This window comes from Pelmatolapia mariae, linkage group LG7 (assembly GCF_036321145.2).
Source record: "Pelmatolapia mariae isolate MD_Pm_ZW linkage group LG7, Pm_UMD_F_2, whole genome shotgun sequence".
In the NCBI taxonomy this organism is placed as follows: Eukaryota; Metazoa; Chordata; class Actinopteri; order Cichliformes; family Cichlidae; genus Pelmatolapia; species Pelmatolapia mariae.
Window position 1 is genome coordinate 12,609,519 of NC_086233.1, and position 15,158 is coordinate 12,624,676.

General features: G+C 39.9%; 1 protein-coding gene across 2 annotated transcripts in view; it reads right to left on the minus strand.

The window, feature by feature from the left end:
• Nucleotides 1-15,158, minus strand: part of tln1 (talin 1) — a 56,996-nt gene that overhangs the window by 13,479 nt on the left and 28,359 nt on the right. For both annotated transcript variants that reach the window (XM_063477913.1, XM_063477912.1), the window contains exons 18-42: nt 15,026-15,124; nt 14,595-14,762; nt 14,147-14,441; nt 12,077-12,243; nt 11,845-11,973; nt 11,182-11,295; nt 10,486-10,599; nt 9,575-9,709; nt 9,084-9,212; nt 8,826-8,928; nt 7,075-7,283; nt 6,831-6,950; nt 6,222-6,419; nt 5,842-5,981; nt 5,646-5,739; nt 5,330-5,419; nt 4,600-4,722; nt 4,307-4,450; nt 4,047-4,208; nt 3,374-3,514; nt 3,057-3,238; nt 2,267-2,399; nt 1,688-1,789; nt 1,347-1,517; nt 975-1,223 (exon numbers count right to left, since the gene is read on the minus strand). In XM_063477913.1, the coding sequence (XP_063333983.1) occupies nt 975-1,223; nt 1,347-1,517; nt 1,688-1,789; nt 2,267-2,399; nt 3,057-3,238; nt 3,374-3,514; nt 4,047-4,208; nt 4,307-4,450; nt 4,600-4,722; nt 5,330-5,419; nt 5,646-5,739; nt 5,842-5,981; nt 6,222-6,419; nt 6,831-6,950; nt 7,075-7,283; nt 8,826-8,928; nt 9,084-9,212; nt 9,575-9,709; nt 10,486-10,599; nt 11,182-11,295; nt 11,845-11,973; nt 12,077-12,243; nt 14,147-14,441; nt 14,595-14,762; nt 15,026-15,124 (3,711 nt within the window). The remainder of the gene's footprint in view (nt 1-974; nt 1,224-1,346; nt 1,518-1,687; nt 1,790-2,266; nt 2,400-3,056; nt 3,239-3,373; nt 3,515-4,046; nt 4,209-4,306; nt 4,451-4,599; nt 4,723-5,329; nt 5,420-5,645; nt 5,740-5,841; nt 5,982-6,221; nt 6,420-6,830; nt 6,951-7,074; nt 7,284-8,825; nt 8,929-9,083; nt 9,213-9,574; nt 9,710-10,485; nt 10,600-11,181; nt 11,296-11,844; nt 11,974-12,076; nt 12,244-14,146; nt 14,442-14,594; nt 14,763-15,025; nt 15,125-15,158) is intronic.

The window sequence follows — 15,158 nt, forward strand, 5'->3', positions numbered from 1 at the left end:
AATAAGAGGATGCTGGTTACCGAGTTTGTTCCATACGTGTCAACATGAATTAAGTATTAATGCAAATTTACTAATATGAGTTTCATACGATCATTTAATGAGTGTGTCAATAATAAAGAAATCAAGAGGCTTTTGTGGAAATTATGTGTGTTTGCACATGGCTTTGTATGCGTTTTTGTCTTCATAATATCCTTATCACAATGAATGCTATTAAAGTGCAAGAAAAGAATGATAAGTAACAGAAATAATATTACGGTTGCAGAAAAAAGATACATTTTTCAATAACATACATCTATCTGGTAGAAGTCTGATTCTGTTGGTGAAATGTGAGGTTGTCCCAAGGCTTGCATGTAAATCTACCCTATGCCTAGGGTGGTACTGTGTCTTTGTTACCTGTGTGCCTGACCTCTGTTTACAGCCTATGCTTTCCAGTTTTGTTGGTTCCATTTAGTTTTCCTGACTTGTGTCAGGATTTTTTAGTAGAGCCACCTGTGTTATCATTTTGAAACTCCTACATCACCTTGTTCTCCAGTTTTTTGCATTCACAGCGTGTCCACGCTGCTCGCCCACCTACCCGGTGGTGTGATGACAATACCCCATCAGTCTTTTACAGCTGAGGAGTAAAAACTGGAGGAGTACCCAGCTTAGGATCTGCCAAAATACTAATTACCAGATTTTAGAGCCTGAACCACTGAAAGGATGCAGTAATAGCAATAGTATGTTCAATCGATACTCTTGCTGTTTTTGCATATGACAGCCTTTGTGGTGTGACTTGTTTTATTCCATTCATAACTGTTTAGTGGCAATGACAGGAAATCCCACAGCTGTCTCCTAATATGGTACTTTTTCATGCTCAATCCTCACTAAGAGGGAGCATGCTTTATTCATTTAGAATTTCTAACTGAACTCAACTTTTAAATGTTGAACAACAAACCAAAAACTATCCCCCATGCATTATTATCATAATATTTTACCATCTCTTGCACAGTCACAGCGATGGCCTTGGCTGTCTTAACCATGGTAGTCTGGTAGTCCACAAAGGTGCCTTCAGGTTCTTGCACTGGTGTATCTTCCATTTTATTGATGGAATCATTGATGGAGTCCACCATACCACCTACTGCACCAGCTGCACTGGCTGCTTCAGACAGTGTGGCACCCAAGTCATCTACTGCTTCTTTCATCATCTGCACGGACTCCTCCAAGGCCTCGTGCATGTGGGCTGCCTAGATAAAGGAAGCACATTGGTGTGAGCGGTGCAAAAATGCTCAGTGTTCAGTGGTACTTAATCACATAGAGTACAATCAAGTACACATATCCAGAAGACATTATATTTCAACTTTCATTACCTTGGGATTGCCTCCAGCCTCCTTAGCAGTGTAGAGCATCTGCAGGGCCGACTCAGTCAGGGTTTTGGTTTGGTCTAAAACAGCCATCTGTTGCTGACTATTGAGAATCTTGGATGCTGTGCCAATGGCTCCCATGATCAGGGGCTCAAAGTAACTGGCCATCTGAGAGACCTGTTCAAATGTGTGGGCAACAAATAATTTATTTAAGTACAAAACTGATTCCAAAATAAAAGGAACATGTCAGACTTGGAAGGACAGGTTCAGTCCTCTTCAGCCTGTAGCTGGACCATCACATCGTCCAAATTGTGTTGCCTGTAAAAAGTTGTTGTCTTAAGGTTTACCTTGTGTCCCAGCTGGGAGGCCTCAGATCGAGCAGCTACAGCCACGGGATCAATCAAGTTACTAATCTCATGGACTGAGGCAGCCATCTGCTCATGGAGAGTCTAAAACATACACATATGAACTGTCAGTCAAACTCAGATACTTTAAATTAGCCCCAAATTCAGCTTCATTTACGATGTCTACCAACAGACTTATTACACATCAGGTCAAGGAACAATGCATGCTGAACTACACTACATCACAGTGGCTTCCTGAACCGTTTGTGTTTCCTCACAATAACTTTCCCCTTTCCTTGTTGTAAAATGGTAATTCTAACTAGCATGGACCAATGCACAGGCTGTTCAGGGGATCGGGAGAGAAATATTCTGTGGGGGGCAGTAACATCCATACCATGATTTTTCAGGGGTTTAGTAGGTGAAATTAGATACATATAGACACATACATATATGTTCAACGTAGAATAAACAACAAACAATCAAGTGTAATGCTTTTATTTTGTATAGGATACAGCAATTCAATTTTCTTGCTGCATTCATACAGAGTCAGTGAAAAACTAATAGTGGAGTGTGCATGTTTACCTCCATTGAGATGTCCTCTCGTGGTGTTAGCTGCTGGCTTATGGCTGCCAGAGAGGCCTGATCAACTTCACGGATGCAGCCATTTAGTGCTTCAATAGCATCATCACATTCTCTCTGGCCAGGAGCTTTTTCTCTGCACACATGAGATAAAGGGTGTAATTACTACACACTCTTATAACCTGCTTGACTAAATCTAAGCAGAGAACCAATTCTTACTTTTATAGTTTTTTACATTTTGACTTGTTTGGGCTTTTTTTTTTTTTTTTTAGATTATTTTAATTTTCATTCCAGGTCAGTGTTCCCTTCATCTTTTCCCTTTCATTTTTGGCCATAGTTTGCAACTATTTGACTGTATGTGCCTATGTTGGAGTGAATGCCTGCCGGTGTAGCTGATTATGTGTCTGTATGTTTGTGTGGCTTTTATTTGAACTGTGAAGCACTTTTTAACTCTGTGTTAAGTGCTATACAGTTATTATTATAATAATTATAACAAACTAAACAACCCCCCTTATATGTTATATATGTCATTCTAAAGTCTGATACAAAACTATTCCAAAGTTTGGGTTAAATGACACGTTACTCATAGAAAATGATGCAAGACTTAATGGCCAATAATAATTTTGTGATCATTACAAAATAACACAAAATATTTTGTAAATCTATGCATTATTTATATTATGCATGCTCATTTACATAATATGCTGTTACACTGTTTTCTAGGTGTAATGGTTGAGAGGGAGCCCAGACAGTAGTAGTAGTGGAAGAGGCCAGTGTGCAGAGCAGAGTCTACCTCATGTTGGTGATGAGTTTCTTGATGGAGTCAGACACAGTTCTGGAGTGTCCAGCAAGCACGGACCACTTGGGCGGGTCTTTGGGGTTGACAGCCAAAGAACGGGCAGTCTGGATCAGGCCAGTGGAGCTTTCCAGCATTGTCTTAGCTGCTGCCACAATGGGCTCCATAGCTGCAAGACCCTGAACCAGAGAATAACAAATCAGGATCTATCTGAGAATATGAAAATCTCCTGATGTTAGATTCTGCAACTTGTAATGATATGACAGGGCACATTAGTGTCGTAGTAATGCTATAATGGCAGCTCTTGGAAATACCTCAGGGCTGATCTGAGCAGGAATGCTGGCGAATTCAGGATTGGAGGCAAAAGCAGTCAGGTTGTCCACAGCTTCTATTAGAGGGCCAGTGGCAGCTTTACACTTTTCTCTGTTCTCCTGGTTAAAGGCTCCATCCAAAGCCTATGCAGGGGACACAGACATGACTTCCATAAGAATTTTTCAGCACTATTTAGTTCTAGAAGACTAGCTGTTTACCTCCCAGAGCAGTGTAATGTAGCAAGGAAGAAGAGGTTTAAATAATACAGCTGTCAAAAGTGAGCTAGTGAGCTCTTGTTTAATCCTTTTTTATGAGTTTTATTAGTTTTCTTTTATTATAGAAAACATGGATTTGACTGTTCCATTTTTACACACTTTCAGATGTATACTGGATAAAGGCCAGAAGACATGTCTAGGTAAACATATGTTCTACAACCCTAATATGTCTGACCAGTTTGACGAGAACTAAAAGTAAAGACATTTCTTACATGTTTTTATTACTTTTCTTACATTTTTTGAAAATCCTATTCTTAAATGATAGTTAAATATAATTGACTGTAGTTCAGTTTGTAAATTAATACTTGTCACTACACCATAATTAACCTTTTCACTCAAGCTGTGGGTGTGTGTGTATGAATGACACTGATGTGTGTTTGATATGGCTTTTATTACAAACCTTTATGGATTTGACCAAGTTGGCAGTGGTGTTGGCCACTTCTTTGGCTGACTGGACAAACTGCCTCTTGGCAACAGGGTTAGGAGTTTTAGAGGAGGCCAATCTGCAGGCATTACAGAGCGCAGAGGTGTGCTTGGCCACTATGGTTGCTGCGGAGAGCACCTGCATGGGGAGAGTAATGGTCATCACATTCAGACTCAATAATCAGTCAAAGAAATCTGATAAAACTGACAATTACTTGCAGTGAGGCAAGCATTTACCTGGGATTGAGTACAAGCTGGGTCCACCAGGTTCTGACAGGCCATCTGAATAGACTGATTAGCTCGTGCAAACTGAGCAGGGTCTACCAGGCCCTTCTGACCTGCTGTGCTGTTGGGGTCTGATACACCCAGTAAATAGGCAGCCTAGAGACATAAAATCACCTATAAGTTCATTGTATGTAAATACTTCTAGTGTGTAGCAAGCCAAACTAGACATGTTACCAGCATACTTCACTTGCCTCTGAGCTGCTGTCTTAAGGCAATAATACAGTAATCTACAGTATGGATTTTACCTGTGCAGCTGCTTCAGTCAGACCACAAAGAGCTCTGGAGCCAGTACTGACTGAGTCACCAAACTCTGGCAGGTTGGAGTTTTTGGCATTATGAGAAATACCAGCCATGGACTCACCGAGGACCTATTGACAAATAACAAGAGAATCAGAAATCAAAGAGTGGAGCATCACACATTTAATGATGATATTGAGTAAAGCAAAAGCACTGACAAAGCACTGACTGAACCATAACATTATAGTCTCCATCAAAGCTTTGTACTTTGTTGCTGACGAAACAAATTGCTTAAATACTTAAATAGTTTAAGGTGTTGAAAAACAAGAAGAAATTAAAACTTGTATCACATGTTTGCTTTGGCTCATTATGTTGTTTATTTCATCTTTTATCATTACCAAGAAATTTGCTTTTAGTTATTGTCTAACCGATGGAGCTCACAGCAAAAAAAAAACATGACACTTTAATAGGCATAATGTACACATACATAATTTCCTTAGGGATTAATAAAGCATTCTGATTCTGATGATATTGTCTAAATTGATGCAATAAGACCAAGAATATGTGATCTGATAGAATCACGTCCTCTTTTTTTCTGTGGGAGAAACAGCCCACGCTTCTACTGTTTCCAGTCTATTACCTTGTCCAAATTAGACAGGAACTCCCAATGTTGAAAATCCTAAAAAACAGAACTAAAACCATAAAAGAAAGGCATTAATGATGTGTATTCTACAGTACCTTGGAGTTCTCCATGACACTGTCAATGCAGTCAAAGTATGACAGCTCACTGATTGCTTCTGTCGGGTTCTCCAGCATCCCCTTCACTGACTGCACACAAACACAGCATACATTCCTGACAAACTCACACTGTTAAACTGTACAACTCAGCTGAGTGTCACACAACCTCTATATGACTGAAATGTATTGATTGTTTATCGTTTTCTTTATTATTATTATTATATATTTTTAGAGATTTTTATGATGCGTCTGGGACATGGGAAGCTAAAGCTAAAGAAAAGATGAAAAAGAGAAACTGTTTGATGGTGGCTGTTACCTCAAGCTCTCTGAGAGCATTATCACACTCCTTCTGACCTGGAGCCTGCTGAGTGCACATGGTGATAAGCTGGTTTATAGTGTCTGTAACGGCCCTGCAAAGACAAATGATAAGACAGATAAGTGGTTAAAACCAAAGCTGCAGAAAATTGATTTTTTTATTTTGGTTTGGGGGTTTTTTTGTGGGGGGGTTTTACCGGGCAGCTGCTGCCAGCTGGTTCTTGAGGTTGGGGGAGCTAGGATCAGTGGACAGAGCTTTAGCTGCTAAAAGCAGCTTGCTTGATGACATTGAGATTGTCTTCAGGTTAGACACCACCTGGGTCTGGTCCTCCTTAGACTAGAGGAAAGGAAGAAGTGTGAAGACACTGAAAACTCTACGGCTTTTGCAGTTAATATTTTTTCACCTAAATCATGTGTCATGATGACCCAGCTTCTTGGAATATTAACCTGGGTCTGCTCTTTGTGTGGTACACCACAACGATACAAAGGGCAGTACATTTTTGACTATATAAAACTCATAAATAATGTTTAAAAAATTAGACCACAGTTTGCCTGGTGGTAACTCATTCAAACTGACCTGAGATGTTCCAGCCATGTCAACACCAGCCTCTAGGAAGTTGCTAAATTCCTGTCCAAATTTGCTAGTGGCCCTGGCCAGGTCCTGGGTAGTTCCTCTGGATGACTGGACCACTTCATTGGCTGATTGATTTAGACCAGCTGCAACCTCGTTGAGATGAGCTTGAACCTCCTGGAAGCTCTTTCCACTAGATGGGAACTATGTTGGGAAGAAAAAAATTCTAATACTGCAAGTAGCAATATAGAAAAGAATATTGGCTACAACTGGTTATAACTTTGGTTATAACTGTAAGCAACTAAGCCTGACTCATAAATTAGGTTTTCATCCTCAAGCATCCACAATTAACTTGTCTCCAAAGACTGTCTTCCAGGGTTCCATGATATGTACAATTCTGGTGAAGAAAGACTAGTTTTGCTGTGCTACTGTGTTTCACAGGTAAAAAAAAAATGAAGAGAAAAAAGAGAGATCAAGAAAATTATGAAAAACAGTAGGTGATGAAACTTGGTTGATTAATAGAGTAGCTTCAGGGTGAAAAATACTATTCACCTGAGATCTTTTTATCAGTAACTACAATCTACATTTATTAAAAACTGTTAATTTTGTACTAACAGAATCAGCCAGGAGAGACTTGCTAGCTTCGCCCACAGTGCGGATGGCATTGTCTACATCCCTCTGGCCAGGAAGGCAATTCACACATCTGTTCAAGGCCTGGGAAACCGCCTTAGCCACCTTCACACAGAAACACATGCACATGATGATTGTCATTATTATATGAAAGACATATAAACATTCAGAAATAAACTACTGTAGCTACCAAACAAAAGCATTTGTAATCTCTCGGTCTGGCTCTAACCTGGGCCAATCTCTGCTGACTCTCTGCATCTCCTGGTTTAGCAATGGCCCTCTTGGTCTCTTCAATAAGGTTGGATGACTTGTCCATGACATCCCCAGCACAGTCCAGTATGGCACTACGTGCTGCTGAGTCATCTGTGGTAGCAGCGACTCCTCTGGCAGCCGAAGCTAGTGACTTTAGAGCCTGAGCCACATCTCTGGCTGCCATACCTGGATCCAACAGGACAGAGGAGAGAAACTTTGGTGCGTAGAAAGACATAATACAAAATTTACAGTCTGGGAATGCCTTAGGTCTAATTTGTTTAAATTAATAAAAAAGATATTTTGAAATGTAGTATAATGCAATATTCTTGAGTCACTCGTCATTTCTTTTGCATCACTCATCTTTAGTCCAGACATTCCACTTGACCATTTTCAAGATTGTCTTGTTGTTTTTTTGTTGAACCACTTCACTCTAAACAGGGACCTAATGCAAGGATTGAGTGAGTGAAACAAAACTGGTTCCTATTTCTTCAGTTGATTCCATGAGAAATGTTACAAACTGTCCGTCTCAGAGCAACGCTGAAAAACTAGTTAATGCATTTATTACTTCTAGGCTGACTACTGTAATTCATTATTATCAGGATGTCCTAAAAACTCCATGAAAAGCCTTCAGTTAATCCAAAATGCTGCCGTGAGAGTACTGACAGGGACTAGAAAGAGAGAGCATATTTCTCCTATATTGGATTCCCTTTATTGGCTCCCTGTTAAATCCAGAATTGAATTCAAAATCCTGCTCCTCACATACAAAGTCTTGAATAATCAGGCCCCATCTTATCTTAATATCCTTATAGCACTTCGCTCTCGCACTGCAGGCATACTTGTTGTTCCTGGAGTATTTAAAAGTAGAATGGGCCCTTTTCTGTGGAACCAGCTTCCAGTTTGGATTCGGGAGACAGACACTATCTCTACTTTTAAGATTAGGTTTAAAACTTTCCTTTTTGCTAAAGCATATAGTTTGGGCTGGATCAGGTGAGCCTGAATCCTCCTTTAGTTATGCTGCAACAGGTGTAGGCTGCTGGGAGATTCTCATGATGCATTGAGTATTTCTTCTTCAGTCACCTTTCTCACTCACTATGTGTTAATAGACCTCTCTGCATTGAATCATACTTGTTATTAATCTCTGTCTCTCTTCCACAGCATGTCTTTTATCCTGTCTTCCTTCTCTCACCCAAACCGGTCGCAGTAGATGGCCGCCCCTCCCTGAGCCTGGCTCTGTTGGAGGTTTCTTCCTTTTAAAGGGGAGTTTTTCCTTCCCACTGTCGCCAAAGTGCTTGCTCATAGGGGGTCATATGATTGTTAGGTTTTTCTCTGCATGTATTATTGTAGGGTCTACCTTACAATATAAAGCGGCTTGAGGTGACTCCTGTTGTGATTTGGTTTCCCAGAAGAGTTGAAGCTGTTATAGCGGCAAAGCATGGGATGACACCATACTAAAGCCTATGCCCTAAGAATGGTATATCACTCAACACCAAATCACAACAAAAGATGCCACATGTGCTTTATACTGTAAGGTAAAGGCCCTACTATAAACATTTGACTGGGATCAGAAACAACCCCATGTTTAAAGTGACAGACTCGTATTGCCGTTTCATCCTGTCACATCTCATTGCAAGTAAAGCTTTATTATACTATTTTTCCTATTAAACAAAAAATATACTTAATAGCTGACATTATGGTATGTTTCTATCATTCTGGTTATGTTAAACTCACCAGTGTAGTTCTCATTTCCCTGGGTGGCTTCACTCAGCAGCTGGGCTATGGCTGAGCTCACAGCCTTGGTGCTGTTACCCAGATCCTGGGAGCATTTCTCAAGCTGAACAACACAGCAAAAGACATGGAAAGAAACATTATCAACCATTCCTACTTTTTGAAAATAACTCACCAATTATTATTATTAAAAAAAATGTTATGTTTATGCTTCGTTCATGGTGTTGTCCAGTGAACCAAAGCTATTTCAGTGTGCCTTACCGTCTCTCCTGGCAGTGGTTTAAGTTTGCCTTCTTCAGCTGATGCCTTGGCCTCTTGGATCTCCTTTTCCAAATCTCTCACCGTTGACAGAGCATTGTCTATTTCCAGTGGTCCACAAGCTTCCTGAGCCTAAGATACACAAAAATATCTGTGATTAGTTAAATAAAACATAGTTACATCTTGTGTGAATTAGATATCAGTCAAAAAAATCAGAAACAATTTCTACACCATGATTGCTTCACTTGATTCATTGACCAAAAAATAGGCCATCTGTTAGAAATCTGGAAATTCATGTATTTGTTAATCTAAAACAGTAAAAAGAAATTTAAAGAATTAGATCATTCCTGTATGATATCATTTCACAAAAGTTCAAACATGCATGAGTGTTTCTTAGCTCTTTCACTCACTTTGCTGACTCCAGCTAACACAGTACAATGAACGCTGAGATCTTTCTCAGAATCAAACTGATGAATATATATAATTAGTACTACCTTTTGTGAGGCAGTGCGGAGCTCTGCCAAGGCACTGGCCAGGTTTTTAGCACACTGGCTGAGCTGCATAGCTGAAGCCTGGTCACTGATGGTGGGAACAGCAGCTTTGGAGGCTGTAACCATCTTAGCACCGGGCTGGTAGAGGGAAGAGAGACATGTTGCATTGGTTTTGATTTAAAGCAGTTCATTCTAAAAAAGAAATGGACTATAAAGTGTTTGCTTTGCCTAAAACTTTTGCTAGAGGTGCGTTTACATCTCCTCATTCTTATCTCTAGGTAATAACGGTGTAAATAAACATATAAACAATAAAAAAACTCAATGAAAATATAGACAGTGCCAAGCCATATTGTTTCCAGATTTCTGACTATTCTTTTTCATCTCCCCTTAAGCTACTGAGACCCAGCCTATTCATTTATGTCCTCTATAATGGAAATGTGTTTTTGGTCTATATCTTTTGACTTATTTGAGCTACCCTACGAAGTTACTACTAAATGTGTTCAATAGACAACATCTTGACTTTCCAGTGATACAATGACACACTTTCCAATGTGTTTGGGTGGTCTCCTTTAGTTCCAAAGAGGCAAGAAATCACAAAAAAAGTTAAACTGAAAGATGCAACCAGGTTGCATCTTATGCATGGCATAAGTTATCAGTGATTTAGCTACGTAAAAAAGACACATTTGTGACACAGAAAATTCCCAGGTTGCAGTAAAATCATCAGAAAAGATTTCTAACCCAGTGACAAACAACAGTGTTACTCTGTCTGTGTTTTAAGATTTGTTGCTCAAAACAATGAGGCCACAATCTGTTTGTGGCTGTTTATCATGACTGTACCACAGTTACATAGCTATACTCTTCTGTTGTTTTGTTAGTCTGCTGTCACTCAGTGAAGTTGGTGGTGTGACAGTCACCTGCAGGAAGTTCTGGCTGGCACTAATGAGAGCCAGCTGTGCACTTGGGCTGTCAGGCTGAGACTGGCTGCCTCTGACTCCCTGAACCAGCTGAGGGATCTGCTCTGCGACAGCCTGGAGACACACACACACAATACAGTTTTTAAAAATATCTTAACACAACAAGCATAACTTTGCTAAGGTGGACAGTCGCATTCAGATCCTTCAGTTTGAAGGGTTTAGAAACCTCTGTACACTCCAGTCTGTCCCTCCTTTAAAAGGTTCTAGTCATCATACCTGGTGTGGATCGTCTGATTCTCACAGATTTGAAAGATAATAGATAAAGGCATGTACTTACTTTTAGTGGGAATACTCTGGTTTTTTTACATTGTTTTAATTATGAGAAAGAGTACAAAATGTAATTTTTATTTATCATTTCTTTGAGTATATCAAGTTTATTAATAGGCGTGTGGCGGAGGTGTGGCTCAGCTGCAGGGGAGGAGTGGGACAGTGAGCTCAAGTGATACTCCTCAAAGTGATACAGTGTGTCGGGTCAATCACTACAAGGCGATATTAGGTTGTCCACATATGTTTTTTTTAAAAAAAAGACACAAAACCTCCATGAAATTTACTGTTCGCACCACTGATTGTTGATTCCACATAGCAAGCTTAGTTCCATATATGTTTATATAAACCAAGCAAGTACTGAGTTTTTACCTTGCAGCCCACAACAAGCTGCTGCTGGGCGGCCTGGTTCTTGTTGGTTGAGGCTGCATGTTGTGCAGCAGCAATGGTCTGAGTGGCTGCTGCTGCTGCTTGTTTGGCTGCGTTCTGCCAGAAGAAAGGAACACGACAAGTCAAAAAAAACAGCAAAGAGCACAAGACTAGCAATAATCAGAGAAATGACTCAGACAGAACTAATAATAAGATGCAAATTTTTTAACTTCCTATTTTTAAAGTTAAAAATAGGAAGTTACTGAAGCCAGTATTATAATTAAGCATCACGTCAGACAGGCCACAAAGTTAAACTTAGTTATATTCCCAAAAGAGACGCTCTACTAAAGTGTTTAAGAAATATTCATAGAGTTCCACCGATCGTGGTTGAGTGTGAAATAGCTGCATCAGCATCAGACATCATTTTAAAAGCATTTTTGGGGTAAATCAATTCAATGCTATTTATATAGCGCCAAATCAAAGTAACGGTTGTCTCAAGGTGCATTATATTGCAAGGTAAAGACCCTCCAATAATACAGAGAAAACCCCAACAATCAGATGATGGTGACAGTAGGAAGGAAAAATTCCCTTTTAACAGGAAGAAAACTCCAGCGCAACCAAGTTCAGGGAGAGGCAGCTATCTTCCAAACCGGTTGGGGGTGTTACCTCCAGTTTGTTGACTAGGCGTTTCTTGATAGCATTCTGCGCCGCAGCGTTGGTGGCCATGCGGAGACCTTCAGCCGCCTCTCGTAATTTCTGCTGCTGTTCCTCACTGTCGGGATTTGCTGCTGCACCCTGGGATAAAATGTTCACATTATATATTAAACTAACAAATCAACAAAATGATAACACAGTCTTATCCACAGAGTTTAAAAAAAAAAAAAAGACAAAGGCAGACCTTAGCGGCCTCCACCATCTTGGCTGTGGCATCAGCCAGCAGCTTGGCAGCAGAAAGAAGCTTGCGTGAGTTCTCTAGGTCAGACTCTCCCTCTGCATCCATCTTGATAGCATTGACCAGATCAGACGTGGCTTGAGCAAGGATACGAGCCTGACGGACCATCTCACCTAGTGTTGCAAAAAAGAAAGATGGAGAAATATGTGATGATTAAAAAAACAATAAAGAAAATTTCGTCCTTCCAACAGTTGTGTGAGAAGAATATAAACTGATCTTTAGAAGGCAGAAAGCTAAAGAAAAAATATTATTTTAAAATTCTGAGCAAGCATAGTATAAAAACTCTTTCTAAATAATCAACTCCTTAACCATGTCCCACAAAACAGAAGGTTCTAAGAATGTAGAAAAGGTAACGTAATATAATTAGCATGAAAAGTGGAGGTTAAACTAAACGATAACAGACAAGAAGAATATTATAATCAAAAAACTGAAATGATTTAGGATTTTTAAGACTGATGCTTTTTTTCACAAAACATAAATGGATCTCCCTAACATTAGTTATGTGTAGCTGTTTATGGGTGCTTACTAAAATAATCCCATAAAGCAGTTCGAAAATAATCCTATTTTATTTTCACAAAAAAAATGTGGATTAGTTGTTTGCTGTGCTTCAAATATTTGTTCCTAGCAAAGAAGTTATAGACTGCCATCTGGTGGACAAACTATATAGCAAACACAAATTATTCAAGTGTGTTTTTCCCAAGGATGCCTCCCGGGTGAAGTTCTGGCCATGTCCCACCGGAAGGAGGCACGCTGGGGAGATTATATCTCTTGGCTGGCCTCGGAAGGCCTCGGTGTTCCCTCAGACAAAGCTCTCTGCTTAGGCTGCTGTCCTGGAGACCCAGCCCCAGAAAATTCATGGATGGATTTATCTTCAGTTATGAATCCAGATAGTGGTGTATCGCAACTAGCTAATATCACCTGTTATATATAGGTCCCACTGATTTCTCAATGGGAGTCTGGTTAAAAACAGAAAAGTCTGGAAGCAAGCTGCTGATTATAGACAACATCAAGAGGCACAAGCTCAAGGTTTTGAGGCATCAACAGTCACAAACATGAACCAAAGATTACTGAAAAATTACAGATAATTAGAGGAGCAGCTGATGCAAGACAGGCCAAGAATATCACAGAAGTAGATGTCCTTGTCATAAGCCTCCAAACAGAAACATACATAGAAGTACGCAAGGATCACAGTATATGTAAAACTTTTGTAAAACCTTCTTTTCCTTTTTTGTTATTTTCAAGCTGTAAAACTTATAATAATAAGGTAATAATGCATTTTCAAGATCATCTCACATTTTAATCACTTAGCTTACCATTACAAAGTTACTTTTACATGATTTTACATACTGTTTTCTAGCACTAGCCTCTTAAAAAGAAGTCTGAGAATATTTTTTTTAACTAGACTAATGTAGATATGATCAGGTAACATGCTGGTGGAGCGGTTAGTGTCACCTGACAGAAAGAAGAACTCCGGCTGGGCCTCACTGTGAGTTTAAATGTGCCCACTGAACCACTATGGGTTTCCTGTGAGTACTCCAGCTTCTCCCACAGTCCAAGGACATGCATTTTAGGTTAACTGGTGATTCAAAAATTGCCATGCACATAAGGTAGATGATGAGTTTGAAGTGCATAATATGAAGCACTGTATGAATGCATGGTGAAAATGTTACTTGTAGTCTAAAGCGCTTTCAGTGGTCAGAAAACTGCTATATTACATTGCCAGTACATTACATCTTCAAAATTTTTTAATTTATTTTTTAACAGTGACAAGTGAAAAAAATGCTGACTTTTCTAATATATAGATATTATATATGGAATATCCTGTGTGTCAGCTTTTCTTCAACTATGCTATTCCATATTTGGGGTAAACCAGTGGTGCTCCTGGAAACCAAGATTATTCACAACACATTCTAGAGAATGTAATTTTATGGGTATAAAAAAAAGCCTATAAACATTTCAAATTACAAAAGGATCCAAAGCCATCCTGTGGAAACAGTTTTAGCTTCCTTCACTTACCAGCATCTCCCATAGAGCTAAAGATGTTCTCAGTGACATCCAAAATGCGGTCAGTGGCTTCTCCATGACGTCCAATGGGATGGCCTCCACTGGCATATTGTTTGATGTGTTGAAGGAGCTCATTAAGAGCCTGTGTGACACCTGTGGCAGCCATGCCCACCTGTTTCAGGAGACCCTCATCATTGGTCGCTCCCTGTGATGCCTCAACACAGCCCTCTACTGACTTAGCCACCAGCTTGCCCGCCTCAATTAGCTGCTCCTGGCACACTGGAGAGCTGATTGTTGGAGCCACCACCTTGAAGAGGGATAGGATTATTGGTGGGACAGAAAAGTAGAAAGACCTTAGGCTTGGCTCAAATGCAAAAAGAACATTTCAGTTTCAGTCAACAGTTGTCCCTATCAGACGGTGAACACTGTATTAAAGTCGAGTTCTCAATAGATTACTCACTCTGGTGCAAGCCACTAGCTGAGATGTGGACAAAGCGCATTGAGTTGCTGCTGCGATGACCCGGTTCTGCTGGGCTGAGTCTTCTGTCTTCTGGGCCACATTCTTTGCTTTGAGCACCAGAGCTGCTGCAGCATTAGCCACAGCTTTAGCCAATTGCATCAGCATGTCCTGCCAAAAGCAAACAGCAGTTAGCATACCTTATCATTGAAAAGAAATTAGTTGAATCCAGAAATGTATTAAATTTGTATCAAGTCAATAAATATTATGATATCAGGGCAGGAAAAAGAGTCTTGTCAAATGAATGTGAATAGTATCTAATGTGTCATACTTTGTCTTGCATATACAATAGTAGTTCCTATTGCTACACAGCAAAATCGAAGAACTACCAAAACAGCAAAACACTACAATAATAAATGTTATGATGAGCACACCTGGAACTGTTGATCAGTGTCTGCCTCGCCTATGTGGGAAAGCAGCTCTCCGCTGGCTTGGCCCACATTTCCAGCAGCCTGCAGCAGATTCTGACGAGGCTGGAACCAAAAGATATTACTGACCTCAAACAAG